At 47.1% G+C, this 17191-nt stretch overlaps 1 protein-coding gene across 3 annotated transcripts in view; it reads left to right on the top strand.

Moving 5' to 3' along the window:
* Window positions 1-17191, top strand: part of LOC116996015 (nuclear respiratory factor 1) — a 71628-nt gene that overhangs the window by 23759 nt on the left and 30678 nt on the right. For all 3 annotated transcript variants that reach the window (XM_033059181.1, XM_033059182.2, XM_033059179.1), the window contains exons 5-10: window positions 586-726; window positions 4152-4310; window positions 4955-5149; window positions 7511-7612; window positions 10679-10836; window positions 12782-12906. In XM_033059181.1, coding sequence (XP_032915072.1) covers window positions 586-726; window positions 4152-4310; window positions 4955-5149; window positions 7511-7612; window positions 10679-10836; window positions 12782-12906 — 880 coding nt within the window. The remainder of the gene's footprint in view (window positions 1-585; window positions 727-4151; window positions 4311-4954; window positions 5150-7510; window positions 7613-10678; window positions 10837-12781; window positions 12907-17191) is intronic.

A 17191-nucleotide genomic window follows, 5' to 3' on the forward strand; every position in this document is an offset into this window, starting at 1 on the left:
GTCCCCTCTGCTCCTGTCTCTGTTCCTGGCACAGATCCTGACCTGGGATTGTCCCCTCTCCTCCTGTCCCTGTCCCAGAGCCCAACCTGGGGCTGTCCCCTCTGCTCCTGTCCCTGTCCCAGATCCTGACCTGGGACTGTCCCCTCTGCTCCTGTTCCTGTAGCAGATCCCAACCTGGGTCTGTCCCCTCTGCTCCTGTCCCAGATCCTGACCTGGGATTGTCCCCTCCTGTTGTGCAGAGCCACAAGGACCCCCTTTATCCCCCTTTCCACAGATCAAACAACCCCAAACAACAACACAACAGAGCTCAGCTCTGCTCTCACTTCCTGCACCTTGCTGCAGACCTTCCCTGTGACAAGTTCTGCCTTCAGAACTTTCCCTTCCATCCCACTCACCCTCCCCTTGCCAGCATTACCTCAAATTTCATCAGCTGAGTCTCAGGGGGGTGGCACTGGCTGTTTGCTGCCAGCTGTGCCCCTGTTTGCTCCTCCTGCTCTGCAGCACCTTGGGGAGGGTGGCTGGCCCTTCCCCCTGGCGCTGTGCTGGTGCTGCTCACCTTGTTTACCCCAGCCCAACTCCCCACAGGTGCGCAAGTACAAGAGCACCATCCTGGAGGACCTGGAGTCGGCGCTGGCCGAGCACGCCCCGGCCCCTCAGGAGGTGAACTCGGAGCTGCCACCCCTCACCATCGATGGCATCCCTGTCTCCGTGGACAAGATGACCCAGGTGAGCAGGTCAGGGCCACCCAGGGGTGTTGGGTGTTGGCAGGCACACCCTGTTGTTGTGTGGCTCTGATCTCTGTCCCTCGAGGCTGCAGCAGCTCAGCTCGGGGTTGGATGTGGAGCTTTGTTAGTGGTGATGATTTTCTCTGTGACAAAATAAAAAAAAGAGCTCAGGCTGCTGGGAGCATTCCCTCTGGAGATGGGTTTGGCACCTCCCAGAAAGGGGGAAAATGTTTGTTCCATTCTTTGTCACAATCTGGGTGCTGAGTTTGGGAAGGTCACTCATGGATCCCCTTTCTGTGTCCTGTGTTCATTCCCTCCTCTGGTTCTTGCTGTGGATTGGAGCAGAGGGGAGTTTACCAAAGGTTTAACCCCAGATCAGACCCTGAGTGAGATATTTGGGAATTATCTGCCCTGGGCATGTGGGAGATTCCCTTTCCCTCCAAGTGCAGCCCCTTGCTGAGCTGCTGCTGGGAGAAAGTGGAGGGGACTCCCCAGGGAAGCTCCTCTGGAGGGAAATCATCTTCCCAGGGATGCAGGAGCTGAACTCAGGCAGGTGTGGCTCTGGGTGAAGCACCACAACTCTGAAAGGTGATTTTTTTCCCAAGGGAGTGCTGAGATGGAAAGGGCAGCACACAAAGAGGAGTCAGAGCAGGACAGAGATGTGCAGATTTTTCTGAGGTCACCCCCTGCTCCAAACACCATTTCCACTTCTTAGTGGAATCAGACAAGCTCCCACTCAGAATAAAATTCTATGCTGTGCTTTGGCTGGTACAGATCATTTTCCCAAACCCTGACAAATAAGACAAAAATTATTTTTTGGATTTTGAAGCTCCTGCAGGAGCTGCTCATGTGTACCACTAACAGTTTCCCATGGAAATGTTTTCCTCCTCCTTTGCTCAGCCAGCCCAAAGAGTTTTGTGGAAAGGTTTCTCCTGAGCTGTGCACATCATTTATTGTGGGAATCTTGATTCCCAGAGCTTCCAGTACCATTATTTGTATTTTCTAGTTAAAAAATCAGCTTTTTTGCAACTAAGTTGCACAAAACCCCGTGGAAAAGTGGAACAAAAATAAATATAAATATAATGAGGATGGCAGGGACTGGAAAAATGAGGCCTCTGCTTTCAGCAGGTGTCATCAGTGAGGAGGTGAAAATAACTCTCCTTTTAATTGCTCTGCTTCCCCAGTGGTCTGCAGGGAAATAAAGCCTTTATTTGCCTGGGCAAAGATGTTTCTCAAACCTTGGGAATGGAGAAACCTGGCTTACAGAGGGGAGTCCTGGTGCTTGCTGGACTTTGCTGAGTTTGCCCCTGAATTTGTTCTCAGTTCCTCGTTGATGTAATTGAGGATTAAAATTGGATAATCTGAGTTTAACCAAGCTGAGCTCAGTGCTTCAGTCAGCTCTCACTGTTTTATGAACAGATAAATTGTCCTTTAATTTGACTTTTTTTAAACCCCCATGCTTGTAGCAGCCAGTAAAAGTTGTTCTGGCTCTCTCAAAAATCCTTGTGGTGCCTGTCCTGCTCCAGGGGGGGAATCCCTGCTGGAATCAGCTCCCAGAGCAATAACCTGGGTGGGGTTTTTGCTTTTCCAGCTCTGGGGATGGATTCAGGGATGATTGTTCACTTCCAGCTCTCCTGTTTTTCCCTCTCCCACTCCCAGCTCCTGCATGGACCCTCAGAGATGCCAAGGCTGAGCTGTGGGGATGTGTAGAAAATTCCCAAGCCCAGATTTTGCTCTGTTCCAGCTCTGGGGAGCAGTTGGGATACAGCTGTGGGCAGTTCCATTTGGGACTGGGAGAGCTCAGTACCATTAATTCTTGAATTAACATTAAAAGTGAAAACACTGAGCCTGTGTGAAAGGCTGGCAAAGAAACATTTCTCACATTTCTCACATTTTCTCCCAAATTCTCCATCCTGGGGGTCACCTGAGCCCTTTCCAGGCTGCCAAGGGCACAAACTGGAATGTCCCACTGGGTTTTTTATTTTCCAGCAGATTTTTGGGTGGTTCCTGGGTGGTTCTGTGGCTCCTGCAGGTGAATGTTCCCAGCTGTGCCCTGAGGGATGTGAGGGGACATTTCCTGTGGCACAGCCCCGTTAGGGCACTAATTAACCAGGTCCTCTCTCTCCTGGCAGTGCTGTTGATTGTCTCCCCCTGGATTAAAGACAAGCCCTCCTTAACAAGGACCTTGAGTAGCTTGAGCCCTCAGCTCCCATGGACCAGTAATTGATCCAGCTGGAAACAAGGAGCAGTGCAAGGGAGGAGCTTTTAACTGTTTTTGCACCAGGCAGCTAAAAAAAAACCAAACAAAAAACCCAAAACCAGCAATTGCTGTTACCAGGTTTATTTGAATAAATTATTGGGCAGAGTTATTGCTAAATAATAATCCTTGGGAGTGAGCTCCCTGCCTTTGTGGTTTTCCCTCCTTCCCCCAACTCAGCTGCTGCTTCTGAAGAACAAGTTCTTTCCTCCCTTAAAATATAAACTATATATTTGTAAAGAAAGTGCTCAGTGAAGGAATTATTTCTCTGCTTTCACCAGGAACCTGGGACAGGAGGAGAGGGAACAGCCTCAGGCTGGGTCAGGAGGTGTTAAATTGGATTTTAGGGAAAATTTCTTCATTAAAAAGGTTTTGAAACATCAGAATGGGCCCAGGGCAGTGGTGGAGTCCCCATCCCTGCAGGGATTTCAAACCCTGTGGATGTGGCACTTGGGGACAGGGTCCTGAAAGGTCTTTTCCAACCAAAATTATTCCATGATTCTATGAAATAATTTTCTCTAAAAGCTCTGAAGGGGTGCAGGGAGCTGCTCTTAAATGCAGGGTTTAAAGCTCTAAATGTGATTTTTCTCTTGACATAAGGAGAGCTCTCCCCTTCCTGCTCTGCAGCTGAAGCAGCCCTTTCCTGGTGCTCCAAGGAGTGCCTGTACAAACCCAATCCTGTCACAAAACCCTGTGTGAGTTCTGGGTTTATTTTGGCTGGAGAAGTGTGAGATTGTGCTTTCCACATTTCAGCAGTCACAGCATCTCTGTAAAAGTCACCTCAGCTCATGCCTGAGTTCCTGCCACTCTAGGGACATTGAGAGTGGAGGTTTTTAATGGGTTATTTTGATTTTTTGGGTTTTTTTCCATTTCAGGTTGGCTCATTCTCTTGCTGGTAGAGTTTGAATTGTGAAGTGTCGACACATCGGGCGCTTGTGCCTTGGTGTTGTAATTTTGTTTTGGCTGATTTAATTTGGTTTCTTCTCTTCCACCTGCTGCCAAGGTGTCTTGGGGAGAAGATGACAAAGAATTTCCCACCTTCCTTGGGCACTCAGGCCCCTTCCAGCTGATGGCTCCAACAGGATGGAAACCGAACACAATAATTCCGTACAACAAAACTACCAGAGATGTGAATTCCTAAACACCTCCCAACCTTTTTACTGTTCCAGGCACAGCTGAGAGCCTTCATCCCTGAGATGCTGAAGTATTCCACAGGTCGTGGGAAGCCAGGCTGGGGCAAGGAGAGCTGCAAACCCATCTGGTGGCCCGAGGACATTCCCTGGGCCAACGTCCGCAGCGACGTGCGCACGGAGGAGCAGAAGCAGAGGGTGGGTGTCTCCTGCCTGCCTCCACATGCAGCACAGGGGGCTGCAGGCTGCTCTTTGGGAGTGGTTTTAGCCTTGAGGGACAGAAAAAAAGAGTTTGTGTCATGGCCTCCTGAAGGAGGGAAGGAATGCTGATGTTGAGAGCAGCAGGAGTGGAGTCAGGAAAAATGAGAGAGCTGGGTGAAGAAGTTTTGAGTGGAATTTCTGCCAATCTGTCACAGGGATAATGAAAGGAAGGCACTGTGGTGTGGAGGCTGCAGGGCCTGGGGAGGCTGGTTCAGGGTGGGGAGGCTGGGAATGGTGCTGGGGCAGCATTTTGGTGCTTTCCCAAATCTGGTTTTCTGCTCAGAGTCACTGGATGGTTTGGGTTGGAAGGGATCTTTCAAAGGTCTTCTCATCCAACCTCTGCACTGAGCAGGGATATCTTCAGAGGATCAGGTGGCAGGGATATCTTCAGAGGATCAGGTGGCTCTGCAAGCTGAGTTCCTTGGAGAAATGAGGGGATGAGCAGAGGGAAATTAATTATTGGGCTTGTTTGTTTGCGAATTGTCACAAACCACCCCACAAACCCCAGCAAAGACAAACATGCAAACCCCAGCACTGTGCTGCTCCTGGGCTGACTGTGCCCTGTCCCTTGCTGCTGGAAGGTGTCCTGGACCCAGGCCCTGAGGACCATTGTGAAGAACTGCTACAAGCAGCACGGGCGCGAGGACCTGCTGTACGCCTTCGAGGACCAGCAGACCCCGCAGACCACGACCACGCACAGCATCGCCCACCTGGTGCCCTCCCAGACCGTGGTACAGACCTTCAGCAACCCTGATGGCACCGTGTCCCTCATCCAGGTGAGGCACATCCCCCTGGGATTTGCATTCCCAGCACAGTCTGCCTCAGGGAGGTGGTGTAAGGAAATTCAGGAGTTAAACTCATCCTTTGTTTTATCTTTGTCCTGGTTTGGGGGACAGGTGTCTGCTGAGAAAGGCAGGAACTTCTCTTTGAAATGGAGAATGGAAACCCCCTCCCTCCAAATTATTATAATTTTGAAATCAAGGGGCTCTCAGGCAAAGATATGGGAATAGGAATAACAGTTCTTTACTAGGGAAATTAAAATAGAAATACAGCACTACAAAGAACAAACCCCAAACCCTGACACAGTCAGAGTACAGCCTGACACCCGTCAGTCAGGCAGGGTGTTGGCAGCAGTCCCATCCCATGGTGGCTGCATCCTCCTGCAGTGACAGATGTGGCTCAGTTGGAGCAGTGCTCCTGTACAAGGTGCAGTTTGCTCTGAAGCTCCAGGGATGATGTGGAAGGGTCTGGTTTTCCTCTGGGATCCAGTGGGAAAGGCTGCTCTGATGTTCCAAATCTCAGATTTTATCAGGGTAGGAAATGCTTGGCTCCTCCCCTGGCTGGAGCATCTCCCCATGGGATGATGGAATTTTATCAGCCATGCCCTGGGACTCAATGGCCATGAACAGGAGAGATCTCCTGGAGGGAGGATGGGCTGTGAAAAGATAAAGAACTCTGCCCCAGCTGGTTTATAAACCATGGCCATGAACAGGAGATATCCCATGAGATAAAGAACACTGCCCCAGCTGGTTTATAAACCATGGCCATGAACAGGAGATATCCCATGGAGATAAAGAACACTGCCCCAGCTGGTTTATAAAACATGACCCATTAACAGGAGATATCCCACAGAGATCAGGATCGCTGCCCCAGCTGCTTTAACAGATGGTGACAAAATTCACACTTTTAGTCACATCCTGTATTGCAAACCAAGCACTTACCTCACAACAGAAATCCATCCTCATCCTCTCTCTTCCCAACTCCCACCCCCTGTTCTCCAGTGCAAGGATTTCTGTGATGTGATCAAACCCTTCAGGGATTTGAGCTGACTTTAGTGAATCTACCTAAAACAAATCCAGTCCCTGGTGCCACCACACAGCCCCTGTGGTGGCAGTGGCAGGAGGGCTGGTGGAACTGCCTTCCTTTAATGGTGTGAAATTCAATTTAATCAGCAGATCAGGTATTTCTGTGCCCCTGGTCTTCATCTGGCACCTGAAGTGTGTTATATTTATTACAAACACAGATTTGTCCTCGTGGAACAAGGATTCCTCTCACCCTGCTCTTAGCTCAGCACTGCTGCAGTTTTCCCTGTGTGGGAAGGCAGATTCTGGCACCTCAGGATGGCAAAAAAAATCAGATTTTCTCTTGAAACTTCCCACAAACTCTTTGTGGGAGTGAGATTTGAATCTCAATTTCCCCTGTGCCTCCAAACCACCCCTGGCCCAGTCCAGTCCTGTTTGAGCATCCCATTTTTAGTGCATCTCAGACATAATGAAGATAAAACCTGGGGGTGTGAGGTTTTTCCCCCCAAATGAAGCTTTTCAGTGGCTGTGGCAGTTTTCTGTCCCCCACCAAGGCCCAGCAGACCTGCCAGGCTGGTTCTCTTTGCTCACCTGTCCACACAATCTCCCTTTGACTGATATCCTTTCACTGGACACCTGAGATCCCATTGACTTCCTGGCATTTATTTTTAATGCTCCTCAGACACAAAGCTGCCCATCTCCCTGCCTTTGTCCTTTCCCAGCTGTTGAATGGGGAAAAAGCTCATTTCCAAAGGGCTATTGAGGATGAGCTCATGTTTGCCAGGTGCCTGGAGATGAGACCCAGGGAATGGGGAGCCAGGAGGGAATTCTGAGCCTGGCTGGGTGGGAGGAGGGAGCTGAGTCCACCCTGCTCCCACAGCTGCTTTTCCTGAGGTTTGGAGGATGCTGAGGCCTTCATGGAGGCAGGGACAGCACGAGGGATGTGCAAAACTTGGTTCCAGTCTGGGCCTGCCATGGATTAACATCCACCTTGGGATTGACAGCTCTGTGTTTTCTGTGAGCTCTGCAATTACAATTAATCTCAGAATCGTGGAATTTGAAGGGATTGGAATAAAGTTCCTCTCATTACCATGGGCAAATTACCATTTGAAGGGATTGGAATAAAGTTCCTCTCATTACCATGGGCAGGGATTTTTTTTCCCACCATCCCAGGCTGCTCCAAGCCCTGTCCTGGACACTTCCAAGGATGGGACACCCCCAACCTCCCTGCATCCAACACCTCCCAATAAACTCCTTGATTCTTTTCCATCTCAGAGCACTTCTCCTGAGTGGGCATTCCCTGCAGTAACAGATGCATTCTTTCCTCCTGCACAGGTTGGCACTGGTGCCACGGTGGCCACGCTGGCCGACGCCTCCGAGCTGCCCACCACGGTCACGGTGGCACAAGTGAATTATTCTGCAGTGGCTGATGGAGAGGTGAGACCCTGCCCCAAGCTCCTGGCTGAGCCTCCTTGGACATCTCAGCACCCAAAGCAAGCAGCCAGGCTGCCCAGTTCAGGGCTAACAGAACAGGGGGAAAAATGGGTTTTTTTTATTTTTTTATACGGGATTTTTTAATGCAGAAAGTGCTGAATTGTTATTTCCACTCAACATTCTACAAACACAATTATAGTGCAATCTTAGGTCTGAATTTCATATTTTTTATACCTCCTATAGATTATTTATTTAGGGTTTCTTTGGGTTTTTGGTTTTTTTGTTTGTGGTGGGGTTTTTTTTATTTTTTGGGGTTTTTTTTGTTTTTGTTTTTTGGGGTTTTTTTGTGTTTTGTTTTTGGTTTTTTGGGGTTTTCTATTTTCTATTGTTTTTTTTGATTTTTTGTTTTTGGTTTTTTGGGGGTTTTTTTTATTTGTTTTTTGGGGGTTTTTTTGGCATTTCCATACCTAAATCTGACCGCTCAAACTTGCAAACATTTCTTTTTCCTCTTTAAAAAAAAATCAAATAATACATTAAAAATCCAATTCTTTCTGTGGGTGTAAGAAACATTCCCTTAAAATTACAAAGATGATTTTTTTTTTGCCCTCTTGCCTTCCAACCCCACCTTTAAATTTGGCTGCAGGTCCCTTTCTGTCCCTCTGCTGCCTGGCTGGGCTGTCACAGCGAGAGGTGGCAGCACAGAACAGCTTTGCTGGCCACAATCCCTGCTCCCAGCTCTGAGGGAAGCCTGGAGTGTCCTTGAAACACTTTGAAGAGTTTCAGGAACCAGTTTTATCTCCTGAGAGCTGCAGGAAATGTTCCAAAGCACAAATAAGGCTGGGTGGGGCTCACCTGGATTAGTGCAAGGTGGATCTGAATATTTAAAATCCTTTCACACTCTTTTAGCTGTAGAATCTCAGCAGCTCCACCTTTGTGGGGACAGTCCCAGCTCCTTTTCCTTCTTTTTTCATTCCATCCCTGCTCTGGAACACCTTGGGATCTCCAAAGCACAGCTGGGATCTCTCTTCCCACCCCCAATTTCAGCTTCTCCCTCTCCATCCTGGGATAAACCTTTGCCCAAAGGCAGCAAAATTTCCTTGTGCAAAATTTTACTTTGAGCCTCAAGTCACCTCTGCTTTTATGGATTTTTTAACCATCTCCACCCCAACAAATTGAGGTGTTTTTTCCATCATCCCCTCCAGCATTTTTATTTGTGTGTCTCAGAAATTGGGGAGCATCCTAAAATGTTTATGGGGATGGTTTTTTTTTGTCCAAAGTTTGTTTTTACTTCTCATCCTGGTGGATTTTGTGGCCATGCAATCATTATCATGTGAAGCTCCACATGAAAATAAGGAGGGAAAATGAGCAGCTGGGTGAACTTTGGGTAATATGAAAATTATCTGTGGGAAGGGGAATTTTAAATACTGGGATAAATGAACATTTCCAGCCTTTTATTAAAGCAATGTGGTTCAATCCCATCTGAAGTCACAGGTGCTGTCCAAATAAACCCTGGATGGACCAATCCCCAAAATGTGCAAATAGAGACAGGGAGGAAAACACAACCCTGAGGGATCTGTGCTGGGGCTCCAGCTCTGCAGAAACACAAAATTCCACAAGATTGGGGTTGGAAACCTTTGGGAATCACCCAGGGCAGGGTCCCCCAGGGCAGGTGACACAGGGACACGTCCAGGTGACTTTGGGATGTTTCCAGAGACACTCCACAGCTTTCCTGGGCAGCTGTTCCAGGGCTCTGCCACTCCCCATGGAAGAGAAGGAAGGTGGAAGGTCAAAGTTTTTCCTTGTGGTGAGGTGGAAATGTTTTAATTGATGGCCATTAAACACAGCTAATGAACAAACTGCTGGCTGTAATTTGGGTACAGCAAAACAATGCTGCCCTGTTTTGTTGAGGATTTGGTAGGAAAAGAGGGATTTTTGGGTTTTGGGGGATTTTTTGGGTCTTTGAGCCTCATGGCTGATGGAGGGCTGGAGTGTCCAGCCACATCCCCACCTGAATCCCACCCTTCCCTCCCTTTTTCCCAACCTCAGAGCTGGACACTGCTGAATTGTGTCCTGGTTTGGAGGACAGGCTGAGAAAGGCAGGAGCCTCTCTTTGAAATGGAGAATGGAAACCCCCTCCCTCCAAATTATTATAATTTTGAAATCAAGGGGCTCTCAGGCAAAGATATGGGAATTAGGAATAACAGTTCTTTACTAGGGAAATTAAAATAGAAATACAGTATTACAAAGAACAAACCCCAAACCCTGACAAAGTCAGAGTACAACCTGACACCCGTCAGGCAGGGTGTTGGTAGCAGTCCCATCCCATGGTGGCTGCATCCTCCTGCAGTGACAGATGTGGCTCAGTTGGAGCAGTGCTCCTGTACAAGGTGCAGTTTGCTCTGAAGCTCCAGGGATGATGTGGAAGGGTCTGGTTTCCCTCTGGGATCCAGAGGTAAAGGCTGCTCTGATGTTCCAAATCTCAGATTTTATCAGGGTAGGAAATGTTTGGCTCCTCCCCTGGCTGGAGCAACTCCCCATGGGATGATGGAATTTTATCAGCCATGCACTGGGACTCAATGGCCATGAACAGGAGAGATCTCCTGGAGGGAGGATGGGCTGTGAAAAGATAAAGAACTCTGCCCCAGCTGGTTTAACAGCTGGCCCATTAACAGGAGATATCCCACAGACATCAGGATCACTGCCCCAGCTGGTTTATAAAATATGGTCCATTAACAGGAGCTATCTCCTTTGGAGGGAGGATAGGTCTGGAAAAGATAAAGAGCACTGCCCCAGCTGATTTATAAAACATGGCCATGAACAGGAGATATCCCATGGAGATAAAGAACTCTGCCCCAGCTGGTTTAACAGCTGGCCCATTAACAGGAGATATCCCATGGAGATGAGGAGCTGGTTTATCAGATGGTGACAGAATTCATACTTTTGGTCACATCCTGTATTGCAACCCAAGACACTCTGCCAAACCCAATCCTTACCTTTAATTCTGGGGAGCAGCCACCCCTCCAGGGATTCTACCTGACCCTGCAGCCCTTCCCTGTGTTCTCCTGGCAGGTGGAGCAGAACTGGGCGACGCTACAGGGCGGGGAGATGACGATCCAGACGACGCAGGCCTCGGAGGCCACGCAGGCGGTGGCCTCGCTGGCCGAGGCGGCGGTGGCAGCGTCGCAGGAGATGCAGCAGGGAGCCACTGTCACCATGGCACTCAACAGGTACCTGGCCACAGCTGCCACAGCTAACACTGTGCAATGCTGAGAGATTCTCCCTCAGCAGCAGGACAGCTCCTGATTCCCGCTCTGTTCACAATCAGAATTTTCTCCACAGGCCATTGTTTTTTTCTCCATTCTTTCTGCAAAAAGCTGAAGGAGCTGCAGTGGTTATTAGGGGTTTATTAGGGGGTTTATTAGGTGTTTATTAGGGTTTTTAGCAAGATTTAAGATGTCCATCCAGCAGGACAAAATATCTTTGCACAGCTCTGCTGAGCTGCTTAAACTCATCCTGCTGTTCCTAAAACCTGGGAATGGCTGTGGCACCTCCTGAGGGACAGGAAATCACAGCACTGAAGGAGATTTCCCACTGCTGAGGTGTGGACAAGAATTCCCCTCATCCAAACCAGGATCCTGCTTAGAGGCTGTTGGCTGAGCAGCCAGGGCACAAGAATACACATAAACCTGGTTGGAATAAACCTGGTTGGAATCAATATTCCACTGCTGGTGGTTGGAATAAACCTGGTTGGAATCAATATTCCACTGCTGGTGGTTGGAATAAACCTGGTTGGAATCAATATTCCACTGCTGGTGGTGGGAATAAACCTGGTTGGAATAAACCTGGTTGGAATAAACCTGGTTGGAATCAATATTCCACTGCTGGTGATTGGAATAAACCTGGTGGGAATTAACCTGGTTGGAATAAATATTCCACTGCTGGTGGTTGGAATAAACCTTGTTTGGAATAAATATTCCACTGCTGGTGGTTGGAATAAAGCTCCAAGACCTTGTTCCAACCAGAAATTGCTGAAGGAATCATTTTGATCCCAGTTTGCTCCCAAATCTCTGTTGGGATGGAATCCCAAACACACCTAGAACTGTGTCTGATTTGTGATGCAGATATTTCTGCCACATGAGGTTGGTCAAATAGGATTTTTTTTACTAATAGTTTCCCTGTAAAATTCTATTTTTAAAGCAAATTATCTTCTCAGGACACTGGAGTTACAGAAAAAAGCCTCATCTCCCCAAATCCAACATGCAGGATTTTATCCTGCACATTTCCAGCATTCCAGATTTCCCTACCTGGATTTTTTTTTAGCAGTGGGAAGGCTGGGCATGGGGTCACACCGGATCCCAGGTTTGCTGAGCTGCCCTTGGCACCTGTACAAGGTGCAGTTTCCCTCTAAAGCTCCAGTGGGGATGTGGAGAAATCCGGTTTTCCTCTGGAGTCCAGTGGAGAAAGGGGCTCCCTTAGTGTCCCAAACCTCTGTTTTTATCTTGGTAAGAAATGTTGGGCTCTTCCCCCTGGCTGGAGCAACTCCCAATGGGATGCAGTAATTTTATCAGTGCCACAGTGGGACTCAATGGCCATGAGCAGAAAATGACTGGCTGGAGGAAGGATGGGTTGTGAAAAGATAAAGAACACTGCCCCAGCTGGTTTATAAACCATGGCCATGAACAGGAGATATCCCATGAGATAAAGAACACTGCCCCAGCTGGTTTATAAACCATGGCCATGAACAGGAGATATCCCATGAGATAAAGAACACTGCCCCAGCTGGTTTATAAACCATGGCCATGAACAGGAGATATCCCATGAGATAAAGAACACTGCCCCAGCTGGTTTATAAACCATGGCCATGAACAGGAGATATCCCATGAGATAAAGAACACTGCCCCAGCTGGTTTATAAACCATGGCCATGAACAGGAGATATCCCATGAGATAAAGAACACTGCCCCAGCTGGTTTCAATGGATGCCCATTAGCAGAATATCTCCCACAGAGATCAGGATCACTGCCCCACCCTCAACAGATGGTGACAGAACAGACACCTTTGATCACACTCTGTGTTGTAACTTGCTGCTTATAATTGTGAAATTACTGTTTTTATGGTTTTATTTGGATTTTTTTTGGTTTTTCTAACCCTTGTCCCCCCTGTGCTCCCCCAGTGAAGCCGCTGCCCACGCCGTAGCCACGCTGGCCGAGGCCACCCTTCAGGGAGGGGGACAGATTGTCCTGTCTGGGGAGACTGCAGCAGCAGTGGGGGCACTCACTGGAGTCCAGGATGCCAATGGTAAGCCCTCTGAAAAGTTTTTATTTTTATATTTTTTAAAATTAAATTTATTTTGTGGTTTTTTTATTTATCAGATATAGGATCTGACCCTTGGATGCTCTTAAAAATGGCATTTCCCTCTCTTTTTTTATTGGTTTGGGTGGTGAAATATTCCTCCCTCACTCAGTTGTGAGTTGTGATCTCAGCGTGGAATGGGAGCATGTGGTGGTTTGTAAAGATTTGTAAATAATTTTTACATGAGAATCAAAATTCCGTTCTCTGTAACATCAGAGTCACAAAAAAATCTCCATAAACAAAAAAAAAATTCTCCTCTTCCAAATATATTAGTAAAAAAATTATTTTAAAAATAATAAGCTAACTAAATTATTTTCTGTACATTTTTAGTATAAAAAAATAGCTTAAAATTTTATTCTAAGGTTTTTTTTTCTTATAGTTCCTAATAATAAAATTTCACTTGATACCATTTAAAATTAAACCAATTTTACCTTCCTCCTAATCCTATCTCACAAAAAAAATATTTTACCTTCCTCCTAATTCTATCTCACCAAAAAAAATATTTAAAAAAAAATTATTTCAAATTAATAAAGCAAAACCACTACAGACCATTAATTCTTGTTGGCTCCCACAGTGCTGGTGGCTCTGCTCTTTCCCTCCTCTATATTCTGAATTTTTTTTTTGGAGAAAACTGCTCTGTGATGTGTGCACAGGAAGGGTCAGCCTTGATCAATTAACACAATTAGTTGGTGCCATAATAACTCATCTCCAGAGCTCTTAAACCAACATTTTATTTCTTATTTCCTGCCTTTCTCAAGGCTTTTTTTTTTCTGTGCTTGGTGGCTGCTCCTGAGTCAGGATTTCCCAGCACAGTGTTGATTCCAGGGATTCTCTGTAGCATTTCTCACCTGTTCCATCCCTTCTGCCAAGTCTGGTGAATTTATGCAGCTCTTCAGGCTAGAAATAAAAACTGTAAATTTATAAAAGTTCAAAAAATGTGCAAATTCTGGTTGGGGCTGCACTGGGTTTCTGCCTGAGCCTGGAGGTGTTGGAGGAACACCTGGGTGTGCATTTGGTGTTGGATTCAGTGATCCCAGAGTCTTTTCCAGCCTTTTCTGGGATCCTTTCCAAGCTCAGGCTGGTTGTTGTGGAATTACCCAAAAAACACCCACTGGTTTTTGGGTTAGGTGGAAGGAGATTTGATAAATCAGCCAGAAAAAGGTGAAGCTGTGAAGAAACCTGAAGTTGTTATAAAGAAACTGAAATTATGGAGTTGCTGTCACCTCCAGGGTGGAGCTGTTGGGACACAAATTATCAAAGAGAGTCCAGGCAGGTGTGGCTGGCTGGCAGAATTTCAGTTTGAAAAGCAGAAATGTGCTCAGGTTTGAGCTGACTCCATCAGATCCTCATCCAGCAGGGAGCAGGAATTACCCAAAAAACACCCACTGGTTTTTGGGTTAGCTGGAAGGAGACTTGATAAATCAACCAGAAAAAGGTGAAGTTGTGAAGAAACTGAAATTATGGAGTTGCTGTCACCTCCAGGGTGGGGCTGTTGGGACACAAATTATCAGAGAGTCCAGGCAGGTGTGGCTGGTGGAGGAATTTCAGTTTGAAAAGCAGAAATGTGCTCAGGTTTGAGCTGATTCCATCAGAACCTCATCCAGCAGGGAGCAGGAATTACCCAAAAAACACCCATTGGTGTTAGCTGGAAGGAGATTTGATGAATCAACCAGAAAAAGGTGAAGTTGTAAAGAAAACTGAAATTATGGAGTTGCTGTCACCTCCAGGGTGGAGCTGTTGGGTCACAAATTGTCCAAGAGAGGCCAGGCAGGTGTAGCTGGCTGGCAGAATTTCAGTTTGAAAAGCAGAAATGTGCTCAGGTTGGAGCTGATTCCATCAGATCCTCATCCAGCAGGGAGCAGGAATTACCCAAAAAACACTCACTGGTTTTTGGGTTAGCTGGAAGGAGATTTGATAAATCAGCCAGAAAAAGGTGAAGCTGTGAAGAAACCTGAAGTTGCTGTAAAGAAACCTGAAATTATGGAGTTGCTGTCACCTCCAGGGTGGGACACAAATTCAAAGAGAGGCCAGGCAGGTGTGGCTGGGTGGCAGAATTTCAGTTTGAAAAGCAGAAATGTGCTCAGGTTTGAGCTGATTCCATCAGATCCTCACCCAAGCAGGAGCAGGAATTACCCAAAAAACACCCACTGGTTTTTGGGTTAGCTGGAAGGAGACTTAATAAATCAGCCAGAAAAAGGTGAAGTTGTAAAAAACCTGAAATTATGGAGTTGCTGTCACCTCCAGGGTGGAGCTGTTGGGACACAAATTATCAAAGAGAGTCCAGGCAGGTGTGGCTGGGGGCAGAATTTCAGTTTGAAAAGCAGAAATCTGTTCAGGTGGGAGCTGATTCCATCAGATCCTCACCTAACTGGGAGCAGGAATTACCAAAAAAACACCCACTGGTTTTTGGGTTAGCTGGAAGGAGATTTGATAAATCAGCCAGAAAAAGGTGAAGTTGTGAAGAAACTGAAATTATGGAGTTGTCACCTCCAGGAGTTGCTGCTCCTGAGTCAGGATTTTCCATCTTCCCAGCACAGTGTTGATTCCAGGGATTCTCTGTAGCATTTCCCACCTGTTCCATCCCTTCTGCCAAGCCTGGTGAATTTGTGCAGCTCTTCAGGCTAGAAATAAAAACTGTAAATTTATAAAAGTTTAAAAAAATGTGCAAATTCTGGTTGGGGCTCCACTGCTGCTCTGGGTTTAAAGAAAACCTGAAATTATGGAGTTGCTGTCACCTCCAGGGTGGAGCTGTTGGGACACAAATTATCAAAGAGAGTCCAGGCTGGTGTGGCTGGGTGGCAGAATTTCAGTTTGAAAAGCAGAAATGTGCTCAAGTTTGTGCTGATTCCATCAGATCCTCATCCAGCTGGGAGCAGGAATTACCCAAAAAACACCCACTGGTTTTTGGGTTAGGTGGAAGGAGATTTGATAAATCAGCCAGAAAAAGGTGAAGCTGTAAAGAAACCTGAAATTATGGAGTTGCTGTCACCTCCAGGGTGGGGCTGTTGGGACCCAAATTATCAAAGAGAGTCCAGGCAGGTGTGGCTGGGTGGTAGAATTTCAGTTTGAAAAGGTTTGAGCTGACTCCATCAGAATCCTCATCCAGCAGGGAGCAGGAATTACCCAAAAAACACCCACTGGTTATTTGGGTTAGATGGAAGGAGATTTGATAAATCAGCCAGAAAAAGGTGAAGCTGTAAAGAAACCTGAAGTTGCTGTAAAGAAACCTGAAATTATGGAGTTGCTGTCACCTCCAGGGTGGGGCTGTTGGGACCCAAATTATCAAAGAGAGTCCAGGCAGGTGTGGCTGGGTGGTAGAATTTCAGTTTGAAAAGCAGAAATGTGCTCAGGTTTGAGCTGATTCCATCAGATCCTCACCTAACTGGGAGCAGGAATTACCCAAAAAACACCCACTGGTTTTTGGGTTAGGAGGAAGGAGATTTGATAAATCAGCCAGAAAAAGGTGAAGTTGTAAAAAACCTGAAGTTGTGGAGTTGCTGTCACCTCCAAGGTGGAGCTGTTGGGACCCAAATTATCAAAGAGAGGCCAGGCAGGGGTGGCTGGGTGGCAGAATTTCAGTTTGAAAAGCAGAAATGTGCTCAGCTGGGAGCTGATTCCATCAGATCCTCATCCAGCTGGGAGCAGGAATTACCAAAAAAACACCCATTGGTGTTAGCTGGAAGGAGATTTGATAAATCAACCAGAAAAAGGTGAAGTTGTAAAAAACCTGAAGTTGCTGTAAAGAAACTGAAATTATGGAGCTGCTGTCACCTCCAGGGTGGGGCTGTTGGGACCCAAATTGTCCAAGAGAGTCCAGGCAGGGGTGGGTGGGTGGCAGAATTTCAGTTTGAAAAGCAGAAATGTGCTCAGGTTGGAGCTGATTCCATCAGATCCTCACCCAAGCAGGAGCAGGAATTGCACCTGGAGCTGGGGGAGCCCCTTGCTGTGGAGTCAGGCAGCCTGAAGAGGGAGCAGAAATGAAGGGAAATCGCTGAGCCCTGAGCTGGGAATGCAGCTGGGAGGAGCAGGTTGTGTTTGTTGTGCAGTGTGAGCATTTATCAGACACAGCATCTAAACCTGGATGCTCAAAACCAGCAGCTGATCAGGTTTGGAAAGGCAGATCTGCACCCCTTTTGGGGCTCCTTTTGCTCTGCTTCCAAAATGTTCTCACAGTCTGGATTCCTCCCCTAAATCTCCACTCCCTCCCTGAGTCACTCCACCTCACTGACAT

This window comes from Catharus ustulatus, chromosome 4 (genome assembly GCF_009819885.2).
Source record: "Catharus ustulatus isolate bCatUst1 chromosome 4, bCatUst1.pri.v2, whole genome shotgun sequence".
Classification (NCBI taxonomy): Eukaryota; Metazoa; Chordata; class Aves; order Passeriformes; family Turdidae; genus Catharus; species Catharus ustulatus.